This window comes from Anser brachyrhynchus (genome assembly GCF_964034855.1).
Source record: "Anser brachyrhynchus genome assembly, chromosome: 2".
In the NCBI taxonomy this organism is placed as follows: domain Eukaryota; kingdom Metazoa; phylum Chordata; class Aves; order Anseriformes; family Anatidae; genus Anser; species Anser brachyrhynchus.
This window is the reverse complement of record NC_137695.1, coordinates 46,279,432-46,295,186: the sequence shown is the minus strand read 5'-3', so window position 1 is coordinate 46,295,186 and position 15,755 is coordinate 46,279,432. Positions and strand designations below refer to the sequence as shown.

The 15,755-nt window shown below is 38.0% G+C and overlaps 1 protein-coding gene across 2 annotated transcripts in view; it reads right to left on the bottom strand.

The window, feature by feature from the left end:
- Nucleotides 1–15,755, bottom strand: part of DNAJC13 (DnaJ heat shock protein family (Hsp40) member C13) — a 54,530-nt gene that overhangs the window by 12,594 nt on the left and 26,181 nt on the right. For both annotated transcript variants that reach the window (XM_080583490.1, XM_080583491.1), the window contains 20 exons: nt 14,606–14,759; nt 12,371–12,474; nt 12,137–12,296; nt 11,053–11,115; nt 10,615–10,716; nt 10,374–10,478; nt 9,461–9,663; nt 8,954–9,038; nt 8,601–8,755; nt 7,988–8,033; nt 7,619–7,773; nt 6,794–6,995; nt 5,952–6,067; nt 5,044–5,122; nt 4,348–4,483; nt 3,040–3,224; nt 2,394–2,468; nt 2,152–2,271; nt 1,131–1,310; nt 209–376 (listed from right to left, as the gene is read on the bottom strand). In XM_080583490.1, the coding sequence (XP_080439616.1) occupies nt 209–376; nt 1,131–1,310; nt 2,152–2,271; nt 2,394–2,468; nt 3,040–3,224; nt 4,348–4,483; nt 5,044–5,122; nt 5,952–6,067; nt 6,794–6,995; nt 7,619–7,773; nt 7,988–8,033; nt 8,601–8,755; nt 8,954–9,038; nt 9,461–9,663; nt 10,374–10,478; nt 10,615–10,716; nt 11,053–11,115; nt 12,137–12,296; nt 12,371–12,474; nt 14,606–14,759 (2,593 nt within the window). The remainder of the gene's footprint in view (nt 1–208; nt 377–1,130; nt 1,311–2,151; nt 2,272–2,393; nt 2,469–3,039; nt 3,225–4,347; nt 4,484–5,043; nt 5,123–5,951; nt 6,068–6,793; nt 6,996–7,618; nt 7,774–7,987; nt 8,034–8,600; nt 8,756–8,953; nt 9,039–9,460; nt 9,664–10,373; nt 10,479–10,614; nt 10,717–11,052; nt 11,116–12,136; nt 12,297–12,370; nt 12,475–14,605; nt 14,760–15,755) is intronic.

The window sequence follows — 15,755 nt, the reverse complement described above, 5'->3', positions numbered from 1 at the left end:
TGTTTGGGGAATCTTGTTCTATAGGCTGCTGGTTCTGTCCATTGAGTTTGAAAGTAAAGCAGTTTTGTTGCCATTACTTCAACTGCAAAGAAAAATTGTGCTGTTGTTCTCTGCACCAGGCTGGTGTAAGAGAGCTCTGTGCTTTAAGAAAGTTAGAAGTGACTGGTTATTCCTTCCAGAACTCAGTAGACAAAGTTTTGATGCTTACCTCAGTAGCACTGACCACAGCAAGTTTCCTTGCAATATAGGGTGTTAACATTCCAGCTAAGCTTTTTCTGATCGCTGGGTTTTCAGGTGTAGCTTGTTCTTCAGAAAGGTACCCTCCAAGACGACTCAAGGCTAACAGACTGAGTTTAGCAAGGCTATTTGCTACCTCCTAAAAAAACAGAAGAACAGTTAAAAGAGAACTAAAACTAGCTGGAGAATTATCAATAGCTACAGAGATTTGTCCAACACTTCCACACCAAAATGAAAAGAACTGGTGTTGTCTATTTGCCTGCATTGCTAATTATGCACTGATGTCTAATAAAGCACTAGAAGCTACTAGGTGAACAGCAAGACATGATCACTGTTGCAGGCTTAATAAATATAGACAGACATAACGCAGGGTAGGAAAAATTTGGTCACTAGGATAAGCTGAAAGCTATGGAAGCCATTTAGGGTAATAGTTTCTGATCAGAAAATGGTTCCTACCAGAAGCCAAATACCAGTATAAGCCTTTCCTAACAGCGGTACAAGATTTAGTAACTAAAATACTGTTCAAAGGTCATCTCATGCAGTAACTGAGAAAGAAGCATCCTACTTAGAGGATCACTTCTTAAGGAAAATAGAGTGTGAAGCCACTTACATATCTATAGGCCAAAGTGATAATGCAGTGCTAAAGGAGGTATTTTAAGTAAGTTCATGGTATCACTAGACAACCCTTTCAGTTGAGCCTCCAGAGGAATTCTCATAGCACAAGTTTACCCTTTCTCTGTTGACTGGTCTATTAGAAACCATTTTTTTTTTGCTTTAATGTTTGTTCATTTAACTCTATGATGATAGAAAATATTTGAGTATGCCTAGTTTTTGTTAGTACAAGATGGCAAGCAACAGCCTGTGTCTGAAAGCCTGCGCCTTGTTAACATTACCTGGTGATTAGAATCTTCACTTTTCTGAATACCACTCTCTTCCAGTGTATAGTCATAGTTGAAGAGGTAACCCAGCAAGTACCAGAGAACTCCAGCTTGGAACAGATGTGTTTGTAGCCAATAATCTAAGGCAAAGGAGCTAACACACTCTACTCCCAAAGAAGCTACTCGTGGTATGTTCTGAAGGGGGAAAAAAAGTTTACTTCAGTACTCATAACAAACAAAAGCCAACTGGCTGCCTTACCAAACAAAGATTTAAAGACAAAATTTTTTAAATTCTGCAGTATTGTCTAAGCAGCATGGAAAAAAGTGGACAAAACAACATCTGCATTTGAAGTCAGATATCTGGTAGCCAAGAAACATGTCTAGTTAGTCAATCCTTCAGTAGAAGAGTCTTTGAATAGTTATTTCTTAAGACTAGAAAGGATTGTTGATGGAATGGTGGATAAACAATTTAAGAAGGTGGCAGAGATTCCAAGATGAGTGTTTTATGGTGACGTATTCTGCAGGGACTACAGAATAGGCATGCACCTGGAGTCAAGTATTACAGTCTGGTTTAAGTTCTTATTTTCACTTACCCAACAAGAAAAGTTGGAGATGAGCTTGCTGTTATTAATTCATACAAAATTAAGTATTCATATAACATGACTTAAGTTTAAAGAGCTAAACAGCTCAAAAACTTCTTGAAGGCTGTTCTCAGAGATTTTGTTGATTTAGGAATCTACATGTAAAACTAGTATCTTTACCCTCTATTTTAATGAATTAAACAATTCAGCTAGGCATAATTCAATTATGAGTCAAAAATATGTGAACCTTAATAGCAACCGCGTTTTAAGTCCACTAAATGGATTCAAATACAAGCATTAAGAACAGGAATTCTATATCCCACAATGATTAACTGGGATCTTACAGAAGCGATTGATCATTTTTCTGCAACTGTCTTATTTCCCCTAAAACCAGGGCATTGCCCTAAATATTTAATAGTTAAATATTCATTTAGGAAAAGGAAGAGAGCTCTTACCTTGCCATAATACAGTAACCTACAGAGGTCCTTAATGATGTTAGGCATTTCTGTAATCTTCTCTCTGCACTCCTCAAACTGAGCTGCCACACTGTAACATTTACTAACATGCCCACACACCTATAAAAAATAGTATTTTATTGGTACCAAGTGAAAGCAAAATGTATGTTAACAAGCTTTTTTACTTTATATACACACAATTTCTCAGAAGGTTGATATAAATCAGAGTTGCCACAACTTACCTGTACAGACATATCATCTGGTTTACTAGAACGAGTCAAGACTGCCACACAACGATTAAATGCTTCTTGCAATACCTGTGAGGATTGGATGATGTGCATGTTCAGTCACAACAAAAACTGATAAAGTATGTCAGAAATAAAACATTAGCTGGTAAACCCGTTTATAATGGCTGAAGAGAAGCCCTGTTTGACAAAACAACCTGTTGCTTGCTCAAACACTTTGCAGGGCAAAATTCCTTGTGAGTGCTGGTGCTAGTATTTAGTGCTTCATGAGAGTCAATAGCATTCACATATGTGAACTAATATGGACAGTGAAAAACCCTTCTGCTGAGTGACTTGTTCATGTTTATTCTTTCACATACAGAACAGAGATGCTTTCAACAGAACTTCGTAGAGAAGTAGATTAATATATTTCTGTTGAATTGTAGATAAGCCAACTACAAGCCTAGATCTGGAAAGGAATATACTCTGCAGGAAACTTCTCTAACTGCATGCAGGAAAGAGAAAGTAAAAATGGACTAACGCTTCAAGATAAGAGTGATTCCTAAATGCATCTGATGTCCTATGCATTAGGGGATCTAGAATTTTCATCTGTGCAAGAGTTAAGACTTAAAAAATCCCCTTCAGTAAGTTTCTTTTAATCTACCTCAATTCCATTTTCTCTTCTCAGTTCTTCTGCATTTAATGCTGAACAATTGACAGTATGGAAAGCGAGTTCTGTGGCAGCAGGCAACAGGGGAGACTCTTTGGAAAACAAGAGGTCATCTGATGTTTCAATGGTGATAGTCTTAATCAGCATAGGATAGCCTGCATACTTGTAAGGTTTCAACTCTGAAAAAGAAAAAGTCTGAGTTTGCATCTATGCAAAGTCTACACAATTTAAAACACTATATAATTATCAGTGGAACATATATCAGCATGTAAAATAGAGTAGGAATCAAAGACAGCCAACACCTAGGATAACTAGAGCAATATGGCGCAGTCCACACAATTTGACTCCTCGTCACATCAGACTGTTCATACTAGAAGCTGACAAAAGATCAGCGGCAGATTCACAAAAAAGCTTTTTCAAGATTAAAACAACTTATCTACAGCTCACAAAGCCCCCAAGCTAATAGCCTTCCAAATAGTGTCTCTCCCTGGAGAAAAATCTGTATAGCTTTGTCAGCTACAGTTTTAGGCCAGCGTTTAACAGTGAACCTGTAAGGACCTATTAGTATAACACAGCAATTGTGTTTTCAATTATAATTTTCATTCCTGGAGTGTTCAGCAGGGATAAAGAACAATCTTACAGCTAAGGAGCTGACTGTGAGCAAACCCAATTAAGTCTACACTAACATCAGTGTCTCCACACAACTGACAAAGCTGTGATTGCATATGAGGTTTTTATTTTAACATACTGGAACACACACAGCAGAACACTTCTGGCTTTGCATCACTTGGACATGCCAGCTGCCAGTGAGGGTCTGCAGCTGGAACATCGGATTAGGGTACTTTACCCCTCTTTCTCACTTGGGCTGTGGAAGTAGTGTTACAGCACACCCACCAGGGGTTTAACATTAGTCAGAATTTCTGCAAGATTATACTTTTGTGTAGTTAATCAAGTGAGACGAGTCTCAGATATACCCAGAATCTCTCATCTAGGTGAACAAATACTAGTGAGGACTGTTCTGAAGACACAAAGAAGTCAGTCTCAGTCATGTATGCGGGAACATTCAAACTTATACTAGTATAGGAGCAGAAAATTTCAAAAAAGCTATTTAAGCTTTTTGAATTAAGCTCTATTACAGATTTTATTTCATGGAAAAAGCCCCCTACCATAGTTTCATAATGCCGTGGCAAGCCAGAAGCCAGATCAACAGAACACAGACTAAACAAAATATGAGATTAAAGTTGACAGCAATGGCCACTAAAGAAATGAATTTAAAACATTCTTCTGAGATAACATGCGTACCTTCCTTATGCCTGTTGAAGAGGATGCTTTGAGTTTTCAAGATCAAAATGATGTTTTCAGGATCTGGCCCATCCACCACTTTGGCAGACTTCGTGCATAGAAACTCATATGCTTTATTAACTTTTTCAAACATATCCTGCAAATAAAGATAACAACCCCCAAATTACTACAAGTCTGCAGCATTTGTTTATATGTAGGTAAAATAAAGTATTAACTATAATGCTAGGTTTGTTGCCTTACTACACTTCAGAAAATACTCTGAATAACCTCAAAATAAGAATACTGGTTTACAGATCGGTGTATTTTCTGAAGTCCGCCATAGGAAAGAGACTAAAACTAAGTTAATTCTTCTACGACGAGAAAATAAAATTTGATTGTAAGAACAGGCAGAGGATTCAGTCCATCTTTGAAAGGGAACAATTAGCTTATTTACATCCTGAGTAACTGTTTAAACTAGATGCTTTCTGATATGTGGCCTGATCTGATTACATTAGTTTACTGTGGAAATCCTAACATTCTTTATGCGACATCAGTTAAATTACTTATCTGTAGTAGTATTCTGTATTCCAGGATTCACCTAGAACATAAGTTTTCACACTCACTTAACTCCTAAGTGGGAGAAAACCTAAGAACTCTTAACATAAGCAACAGCTGAATTTGTCCCCATCTTATTAACACCACATATTTTGTACATACCCTGCCTTCTGGATTCTTGTCTGGGTGGTATTTTTGGGCGAGCCTAAAATAGGCTTTCCTGATCTTGCTTTCATCATGCCTATGAGAGAACAAGTCCCATTACAATGAATAACATCAAGAAAACAAACAAAAGGCTTGAATTCTGACAACACTGAACAGTACTAATTGTAATTAAGTGAAAACTAAGGAGCTCTTGCATTTTAATTTGAGAGTCCTGCTCCATTAACTGACTGGAGGTACTCACACAGCCACAAAACAGAAACTAATATTAGTATCTCTTGCTCAGATATACTAACCAAAAGGAACTCAGAGTCACCCTCGAATGAAGAGTCTAAATGAGCTAATAAAAATAAATAGTAAGAATTAGTAGTCCACACATATGAGTTCACAATTTGTAGTAAGTGCACTGCTCTTGAAGCGTAACTACAAAGTGGTGTCAGTTCTCTTCTAGAGGCCTAACGTCAGAAACAAGTGGCAAGATAGGAAGGGAAAAATCCTACTGCTATCATCAGAAAAAAAAACAAGACAAGGTCTAGCAGGTGGAAGGAAGGAAGATTAGAGAAACTGAGTTCTACTTTGAACACATTCAAGTGCTGCCTTATTCTTTGCTCATTATGAGGTAGTCTAATGTTCATCCTGTAGAGCAGCCTAGTGAATGCTGAGAGCTCAAAGCATTTTTCCAGTTTCAGTTCATCTTAACACTTCACAATTATCCTCTCAAAGCAACACCAGAGCTGAATTTTCAAGTTTTGTTTCTTCTTAGAAGAAAGCACTCTTCCACCATGAAAGTAGGTGCTAGACGTAACTGGTACCACTAACTGGTTGCAAGTACAAGAAAATTCATTTTCAGTGTACAGACATCATGTAACTGTAGCTATACACCACTTGATATACTGAAAGCAACTTACTGTCCTTGTCCTTTGGGAAGGTTAAGAACCTCATAAGCATCATCTATTGACATTGTAGGTGGCTTCTTTTCTACCTCCTTCTTCCAAGCTTCTAGGGTATCTTTCAACAGTTTGACCTAAATAATTACAGTTTATTAGTGTTTCATTTATACTGGCTGTAGTACACATCATCTTTTACAATGAAGTGCTGCTTTATTAAGGTATCCTTATCACCCATCACCCTAAATTCAAAGACGTTTTAACTAATCCTCTTACTGTTAGCAATTATTGTTCCCGCTTCAGTCAGGTAAGAATCAAGACTTGGCTTCACTGCAGTGCTACGTTTTATTCAAGATTAAGACTGCCTCAAATTTAAAATATTTTTGTAAGTCACATTAGAAAAGGTAAAAACGCTTGAGTGTTGGGCAATTTACACCCCCATATTACAAAAAATGCAAAGCTACATGAATAAATAAAGTTGATTAGACAATCAGACAGATCTAGACCACTGATTTGTACCAAGATCTTACCAATTCAGTTAACGTATTGATATCAAGTTGCCCAGTTTCCTGTCCAGCACAGAAATAAGAACTAAAAAATGTTTAAGACTCATTGAAACACTACCTGAAGTTGTTCGTGTATTTTAAGTCAGTACATGAAGAACTACTTAACCAGTGGCTGCTACATGGCATGAAGACTATTCTGCTTCAACATAAAAAAACGTTAAACATATTTGCTTATGAACTGAAAGACAGAATTAGTTATTTGTAACAAACCTAGCATTTGATTTCATTAAGTTTTGTTAGAAGTTAGGACTTTGAAAGAACAACAACTGAGCAAATTCTAAAATTCTTCTTACTTACTGGATCTTTAATTGGCCAGTCTGGAAATCTGAGTGTATCACAAAGATGTTTCAGGTAATAAATATTACAGAACAGTTCATTTTCCAGTTGTGGATAGTTGATAACTGGGATAGGACAGTATTGGTAGAGGGCCCTTGTATTGCTTTGAAGACGAGGGGTGAAGTCAGCGAGATGAGCAGCAATCTTTTCTATCATAAGACGCCTGAAAGTTACAAAGTTCGGTTTGACACTTGCCAAGCAGAGTCCTCAAAAAAGTGTATGAGTGTGTACACTGATACCTGCCACAAACATTTTCCCCAAATATCCCCAAATAGCCTGCCAATTTACAGAAGAGATAAAGGCCCTATTCTGTCATGAAAACATGCCTAGAAAGTTCCGTTTATTTTAAAATAACCTCAAGTGACATTCTGCCCTCCCTCAATACTTCTTTACTTTTTGGAAGACCCTAAAAACGTATTGTAATATTAGAGGTTCATCTCCTAGACTGGTGATAGTACTAAACAAGTGCAGTAAGTATAAAACAGTCTACATAAGTAGTGAATTCTCCATTCATGAAAGGAACTTGGTCAAGTATGACACAGGCATATGTAAAAGGCTTTCAGGTATTCAGTGAAATAATCCCCTTCTCTCTGCCAGTTTCCACACTTGTAATTTTTGATAGAAGCAGAAGGCACTGCAGGATGTTGCCCTTGCATAGAGCAAATGGAGGGAAGCAGTGGAAACATGGAAAACACGTATTTTAGACCTTCTGTAAAAATGCTAAAGACAAGACCTCTTCAGCAGATGTACTTGTTCAGATTTGTCTCTGACAGAAAAAAACATTACCTCATTTCATTGCTCCAAATTGCTTCTGGAGTGTCAAATTCCCCAAGGAATATCTCTGAAAATTTTTCTGGCTCATAATTTTCTAAGTAACACACCATTGCTTCAGGAAGAATATGTCCAAGTATACTTCTTTGAACTATATCTTGACTTTTTGTCTATGGAAAAAGACGACATTGCCATCTAAAAGTTAATCTGATTCAGCCTTCCTAACCAACTTAAGATCTAAAAGACCCTCCTCCCCCTTTTCCCTTACAGTTCTTAAATTCTAATTCTTAAGAATTAAGAATAAGCATGAAGTACCATTAAAGCAAACAGGTAAGTTACAAAGCTATTTGGAAACAGAGGCAGTTATTTTCATAATCTACTCACTTCTTCAGACTTGAAACCTTGTTTTGTATGTGTGTATTTCAAAAACCTAGAAGAGAAACGGTAGTTATTCAAGTATATGAAGTTAAAAAAGTATCAGTTAAAACAGATCTGAAACCTTTGAAAGATAAACAGACCAACATACTCCAGCTGGCAACTCTCATGCATTTACTTTGAGATGAAAGGAGTAACAGCAACCACTGAATGAATCTCTGCACAAAGTCCATGAATTCATTGGGAACCCCACCAAATTAAGTTCTTCCATGTTTAGGTACTGCCTTATGTTCACCATTTCAGTTTGTGAGTCTTGTTCCTGAAAGTTTGTTTCCTCTACATCAAAAAACTAAGCTGATAGACAGCCTTTCCCTACAAATCCTGCCCTACATCATTACATCATCATTTCATGGATGAAACAAGATGACCCTTCCCTCCTTGTCAGGGTCATAAGTAATTCATTTCGTTAGCTGCTGACTTGACAACGTTGAGGTAACTCTTTTAGAGGGTGTTTGCCTGCAGTCTCATGGAGATTCTAACAAAACACACTTCCAGGAGCATTTAGAGCAGCACTCCCTCTGAGCGCAAGAGGTCAAGAACCATTTTCATCCTTTTTCCTCACCTTGCAATAGGAAGTACATTGGAACCCGTGTACATCATGATAAAGAAGAATACTCCACTCAAATAGAAACGAGGTAACTGAGGGTTATCTTGCATGATGTGAAACAACAATATAGCAACTTTTTCCACAAGGATAGGATCAAAAGTCAGTAGCAGCTGAAATAAAACACAAGCATTTACATTAGCTGCTCTAATAGCACAAGTTACCTACCAAAATTCCAGTTTTAATGAATTCAGTAGTGGGACAAGGAAGTCAACCTAAAAATTTCATTTAAAGAATACTTCATGCAGAAACTAACAAGTTCAAATTCAGACTTTTACTCATTTCAATGTGTTTTTTTTAGAGCTGCTTACCTGAGTGATATGAGGAAGGCAAGTACTATCTGACAGCAGCCTTTTCACTCTAGGCAAAGGTCTTATAATAGCGTTGTCTTGATCCCTAAAAAAATAAATCGGTACAGCAGCAAGCAGAAACACGCCTTTTCTCTTTCAAGAGCAAGCAACTTAAGCAATCTACTAAGATCAGATTCGGTGCTTTTTAAAAATCAGACTAAGTGGGGTTTAATACCATGCATTAACTAGGAAATAAGGCTTCCTTAAACAAGAACCTGTCTGTAAGAATAAGACTGTGCTGCTGTGCATTAGGAACGCACCGAGCTTGTGCATGTGTCCTTGCAGTTCCTATCACAATGTTAGTATTGTCTCATTTACAAACTATTAACCCACAGGATTAATTAATACTGCAAAAGTGATCTTTAATACAGTGTATTACTTGGGTTCTAAGAAAAGCTTCAAGATAGAAATTGCATTTATACATCTGCAAGAGAAAGTTAGCCACCTCTGCTGAAAATTAGTGTTTACCTGCTGGGAAAATATCCACACATTGTGATGAGCATGTTGAGTATAAGCGTAGCAAGGTCAGTCTCATTCAACACAGCCTGGCCACTGGCAAGCAAGCACCACTTCAGCTGAGGGATGACTTGTAATGGTCGCCAGCCGTCCATACCTTGAGCCCAGCAACGTGTTTTTGAAGTCAGTTTTCCACTGTCCCATAGCTCCTGCATCTATTGCAAAATTAGATATTCGTTGATTCAAGCATTCAGAATCAAGTTTGCTCCTAAACATTCAAAATCAACACAAGCTTCTAACTGCCATATGGCAGACTTTATCATAGTTCCACACAATTCTAACAGAACCAGTTCGTAAACTGGAAGTAAATGTTGACAGATTAAGCATGGCAAAACTGGGCCACAAGGGGGTGGACAGCATTACCAAAGGCATTTAACCTTTCACATGCTGTTGGCAAGAGTTACTGAGGTATCAGAGTGACTGCTAGTTTAATGGCACTGGTCAAGGCTTTTCTGGAGCATTTAAACAGACAGGAAAAATGTTTCATTGATTTTTTGAACTTCTGTCCCAGTTTTCTCTCTCCACTCACCCAAAAAGGCTGTGTATACAACAGAAGAATGACCTATAACATCTACATTAGAAAAGCCAAATCATTTGACATGTACAGCAACTGTAGTATTGTGAAGAGTTTAGACCACAGAAAACAGATCTGTGCTCAAAGAGGAATTAAGAATTTAAGCATCAGAAGCTCCATGCTACAACAGGCAATAGTTGTAATAACTGTTACAACAGTATTTGCTTCAAGATCAGATCTTTGGTCCCATCTTCTCTATACCTGTAGCAGACCTGGTTCTTGGCCCAACACCAAATAAACATCAAAATGGAAGCATCTTCCATCAAGTTCAAGCTAGAAGCAGACAGATACCTCTTGAAAGCTGTAAGGACCACTCCTTTCTTTGTCAGCATTGCCGAAGTACCATTCTTTCTCACTCTCCCTCTTCATATCAGGCGCTGCCTCAATCACATTGCTCTAGAAGTTGATATTTATAAGATTAGCTTCAGCGCAGCTATCACATTTCTACAGGAAGTTTGAGGAAATTGCTTTGCTAAGAGGACAATGCTTGAAAATCAACATATGAATAGTAAGAAACAAAGGCCACATATACCTGCAGAGGGACTGTAGCTCTGCTTGTGTGAAGGTGTGCCAGAGTGAGCAGATCCACAAGGATTCGAATTCCATTTGAATCCATAAGGTCCTTCACATTTTTCTGTTAATGTATGAACCAAGTTAATAAAGCTATTTTCTAGGTAAGAGTTGTTACAAGTATTGAACAATTTTATCCTAGTAAAATTGACTCTGGGAAGTCAAAGCATTAGTTAAAGAGCCTAGGATGGTGCAACCACCAGAATATTTATCTACGCGTTTTCTTCAGCTTTCTTGCCAATAACAGCTACAATACCCCAGAGAGCTGTATCACACATTGCTTTAAAGCCTGCATCAAGGCTTGAATTTTTGCTTCACTTAACTCCGAAAGACTAGTTCAGAACATTTTATACATTTAAAAGACCCATAAACTACTGCCAAGTGTATGTGTGCACCTTACCTTATTAAGGATCAGCTTGTTGAGAAACAGTATCAGTCTGTCCCGCTCAAGCCTATCAGTGCACTATTGCAGCATAAGAGAACAAATTAGTGTTTGATAGCATGTATCATAAGTTACGTTCAAGAATCAATACAGTTGTGCCACAAAGACCCCTTTACTTTTCTTCATGCCGAGAATACAACAGCTGACTATGAAGTGTCCAGTTTCACACACAGCTTTCTGAGACTTAAGTAGAAAGATCTTGTTCCCCTCTACCATCCCCTTTGTTGCTCTGGGTCCAACACTCAGACCTGCAGTTTGCTAAGATAGTCTATTCTAACAGAATAGTGTCAGGATTCCCCAGTGAGCCTGTTAACACAAACACAAGGAAAAAGGGACTGCTTTCAGCCTGCAGAGAGAACAGGTCTTTGATGTTACATCTGCGGTGGGAATATCAAGACTCAAGGCAAAATAACAGACTGTATTGGCTCAGTTCCACTTAAAACAGCCACATCTAAAACCCACACTCATGTAAGCAAAGAACTCCCGTCTTCAGATGGCACGGAAATGCATTTTTATAATCTGTATGAGTTGTGAAGCATGATTCAGACATACTGAATGGCCAGAGTAGTTGCCACTAAGATACAATCCACAGTGTGTGTCCATCTAAGGCTACCACTTAAGTCTGGGACTGTTTCTACAGCTCTTGAATAGATTCTCCCCAAATATGACCTGGAACAAGATCATCCTCTTAAATAGCTTAATGTTTCTGCATTTTTTAAAAGCAAGAACAAGATTAATATCACACCAAGATCCTATACACTTTATTCTTGCTCAGCCTAAGAAAACTGTTTAGACTAACAAAACACACATTAAGAATCTACTTTGAAATACCTTTAAGATCAACGGTTTGTTACTGATACTTCAAGTGAGTCAAGGGGAGATACCAGGAACACTTCATGACAGCATGAAAAAAGTATTCATGCTGCAATTTCATATTCTGTAAAACTGAAACTTGAGTTTCACAGCAACTTGAAGGACCTGAACATATGTTGGACTAGCCATACATTAACTACTGTATCAAGTTACTTTAAATAACTCTTACCCGTTCTAACATCCCAACAATATACTTGGTATCAGAAAATGGTCCTATTTCTTCATGACATCTTCCATAAACAATAGCCAATGCTTGCAGACATAAGCATTTCATATTCACTTTTGGGGTAAGTAAGAAGCGATGGTAGAGCTCATTGAAGAATTCATATCTAAGGAAGAGATGAGATTTTAGCAAAGACAACAGAGACCTTGGGAGCGAGATAAGACTTCAGTAATGGCTCACGATTTTTTGATTGCTCCGCTCTCTTCAGTTTCATCTTCTTCCAGTAGCAACCTTAGGTAATAATCCCCTATTTTTATTTCCTCAGAAAGGCACTCATATTTTACCTATAACATAAAACAGGTTACATAAGGAAAAACAATGTTTACTGTTAAGTTTTTGCTTGCATAAACATTACTGCACTTGCTTGCATCAATATCCTCATCAAGGTTAGCAATCCTTTCAATAGTCTGAGGAAGACTGAAATACTTCACAAATCTGCAGTTAAGGTACACATCTGAGAAAAATACTGCTGTAAGCTACCATTGCTTCCCAGAACAGAAATATCTGACATTACTCAAGTTCCATCTTCCAGCCTCTAAGTAACTTGTATCTATTTTTAGTAACTAAGCTTGGATAATACACGATGCATTCAATGACTCAAGCTTTAATGAGTAGTTATTCCACTGTAAGATATTTCACTCAGTGTTACTACAATACGAAACACCAGCATGACTTAATTACTAGCAGTACTTGATATAGTGCTAGGTAATTAAAATCTAGATGCATCAGTATGCACAGCAAGAGGCTGAAGTGAAATTGCATAATGAGAACCATCATTAGCTTTGTAACAACTACATTAAATCTAGCCACATGCCTCAATGTTTAATGGTTTTAAACATTTGGCAAGCACCTCATTCAGAGGTACCTCTAACATACCACAAAAGCCACCTCTCTACAGTAGTTGTTCCTATCTATAGTTTGCAGACAACTTCATGTGGCCTTATGATAGTGATCTACAGATCTGACCATAGTACCCAATATAAAGAGGTCCTCTAAACTAGTAACCTTCCAGAGCAACCTCAAGCCACCACCCCCCTTGGCAAAGTGACATGTTTCACAGCTGGTGGAGAAGCCCTTGTCAACAATATAGTTAGCAGAAGTACTTATAGCATAGCCTGACAGCAGTTTTCGCTTAAAAGCAAGCCTCAGAGAGCAGCTGTTCAAAGACCATTTCACAGAAGCCCCCTTCAAGCCAGTCCCAAAGCATTCTGGGTTGTAACTACAGGAACGCTAAGTGATACATTCCAGTAGCACAAGCCACAGGGGAGCAAGAAGTGCAGATGGGAAGCCTGCTTTAGAGTAAGTTTCAAATCTGCACTTTTGATTCTGCCCCAGGTAGCACCTCTGAAGTACAGAGATAAAATTGAGACAGCAGACACCGAGCCTGGAAGTCCTGTATCTGACCCATAACTGAAGGAAGCTTTGAAGACTGAATCATCAGTTCCAAAATCACCAGTCCAAACCCAGACTTAGCTGTTCACTTCATCAAGTCTGCAGTTGTGTGATAGGGATAAAAGGAATAGGTAAAGTAGTTCTTCCTCCAATTACAGTGGCTACTCTAGCAAATCTAAAAGAATCACCTATATGAGAATTGCTCAAAAGCAGCAGTTTACTCATTTCACTAGTATTCCTCTGCTTTAACAATAAAATTGTACTGTGACAAGGTTGGCATTGACAGTATCTAAGAATATCTTACAGTTTGAATTCAAGTACAGTCTTGTTTTGCTCTAGCATTACACGTTAAATGCTCAAATCCGTGTGGAACCATAACAGTACCGGAAACTAGAGTACAGGAATTTTTATTAGCATGCTGCTGGAAAATTTCTTTCAATTTGTTTTGAGAAAGCCAATTAGGAATACATCAATTCCTTCAGCCTGCAATACCATTTTTGACTTTAAGTACTGCTGTTTCTAGAACACAAAAAATAGTAATCCTCAATCTATAAGCTACAGAGGAGCATAGTTTTAACCACATAACCACTTCATGGTTTGACAGGTCAGTATTTAATGTCCCTAGGATCACACAGACGTGGTGGAAATAAACACCAGAAACTTGCTATCAAGGAGTGAATTGTGAAGCTACCCAAAACAAGTCTCATGGAGCACACTCATGAACAAGTATGACTTGACAACAGCATAATACCAGCTTGCCTCTGTTCCTCTTATAGAAGTGTAAAGGTTTCTCTAAAGCATTATTTGTCAGGCTGAAGAGGTTTCAGTCTTGCTAAGTGACACTGGACAATAATACCTGTCCATAGCCCTAAGGCCTAGCAGTTTATTCCATAACCAGGAGAATTGTAGCCTGCAGTCAGAGACTGTCAACACAAGATTCACTCATGTAGCTAGAGGCGTAAAAGCGACATTTTAAGTAGCCAGATTTTCCATATGCAAGTTCTAATACAGAGCATTATTTACCTCAAACTCCTGATGGTTCCATGAGATAACACTAGCACTGCCAAGTTCTCTGTCAATATTGAATGCTCTCATCTCAGACTCAAGAGTATCCCTCAGTTCTTCCCGTGTTTTGAAGTTCCAAATTAAGTTTGATCTAGTATGGTCCTGAAGAAATCTAGAAAAAAAGTTACATAGTGTAACACCTTCAAACATCATCTGAAAGCCAGATAAGACTCAGCTAGCAAGCTAGAGAAGACTGGCATTATCGAGCTTTATTATTAGAATAATTAGAAAGCCCTGGGTAGTGGTCTCTAGTTAGTTAGAAGAACTACGGTTGTTTGCCTGTATAGTGTTTTCATTGCTACGGAGGTCGGCATAGAACAAAGCATGCCTGTTGTCATCTCTTTTGGCTCAATTATCTGCGTACTGCTGACAAACAAGAGACTTGCAAGCTATTCACTGTAAGGCAGTAAGGGCTAGACATGAACAACCCAAGAGAGCAGACAGGCATGTACCCAGTGTATGTTTTGAACAAGAACAGTAGTTCATGCTGTAAAAAAGTTCTCAAACGTCACAAGACAGTCAGTGGACATTACTCAATGACAGTTATAAACCAGCATTTGGATCCAGACTAACTAAGAGCAGTACTTTAACATTCAAGGTTTAAGAGCATGCAAATCTTCCTTTTATGCAATATTTGTGTAGGGACAGACTACATAATTTGACTTTTAGAAACATTAAAAACCACTTAAGTCTGCTGAACAGTCAAGCGTTATTAAAATATTCCTCAAACACTCCTAGCCAAAGAGAAGTGATACTCCCTTTTTTCAGGTAGAAGCCCCTCCCTTTTCAACTTTGACAGCTGTGAGAACTCACATGTAAGCAAGCTGCATTTAGGATTTGGGGCACTACTTAAAATACAGTATAGACAAATGTTTTCTCTCTGTCAGCCTTTAGTTCATTTTTATTCCAATTCAAGTTAAAAGGTATCAAGTAGCTCACAGGTTGATGCACCAACACACTACAGTGATTTTCAGTGCTACTTTTCTTTACTCTTCAACATCACACGGATCTGCATTTTTAACTTGTTGCTCACTTTTTGACTCACAGAAAAAAAAGATATAGCTTGACAATGCTTGAGAAGCTTTCCAAAGTCCCCTCCCCTTTTCTA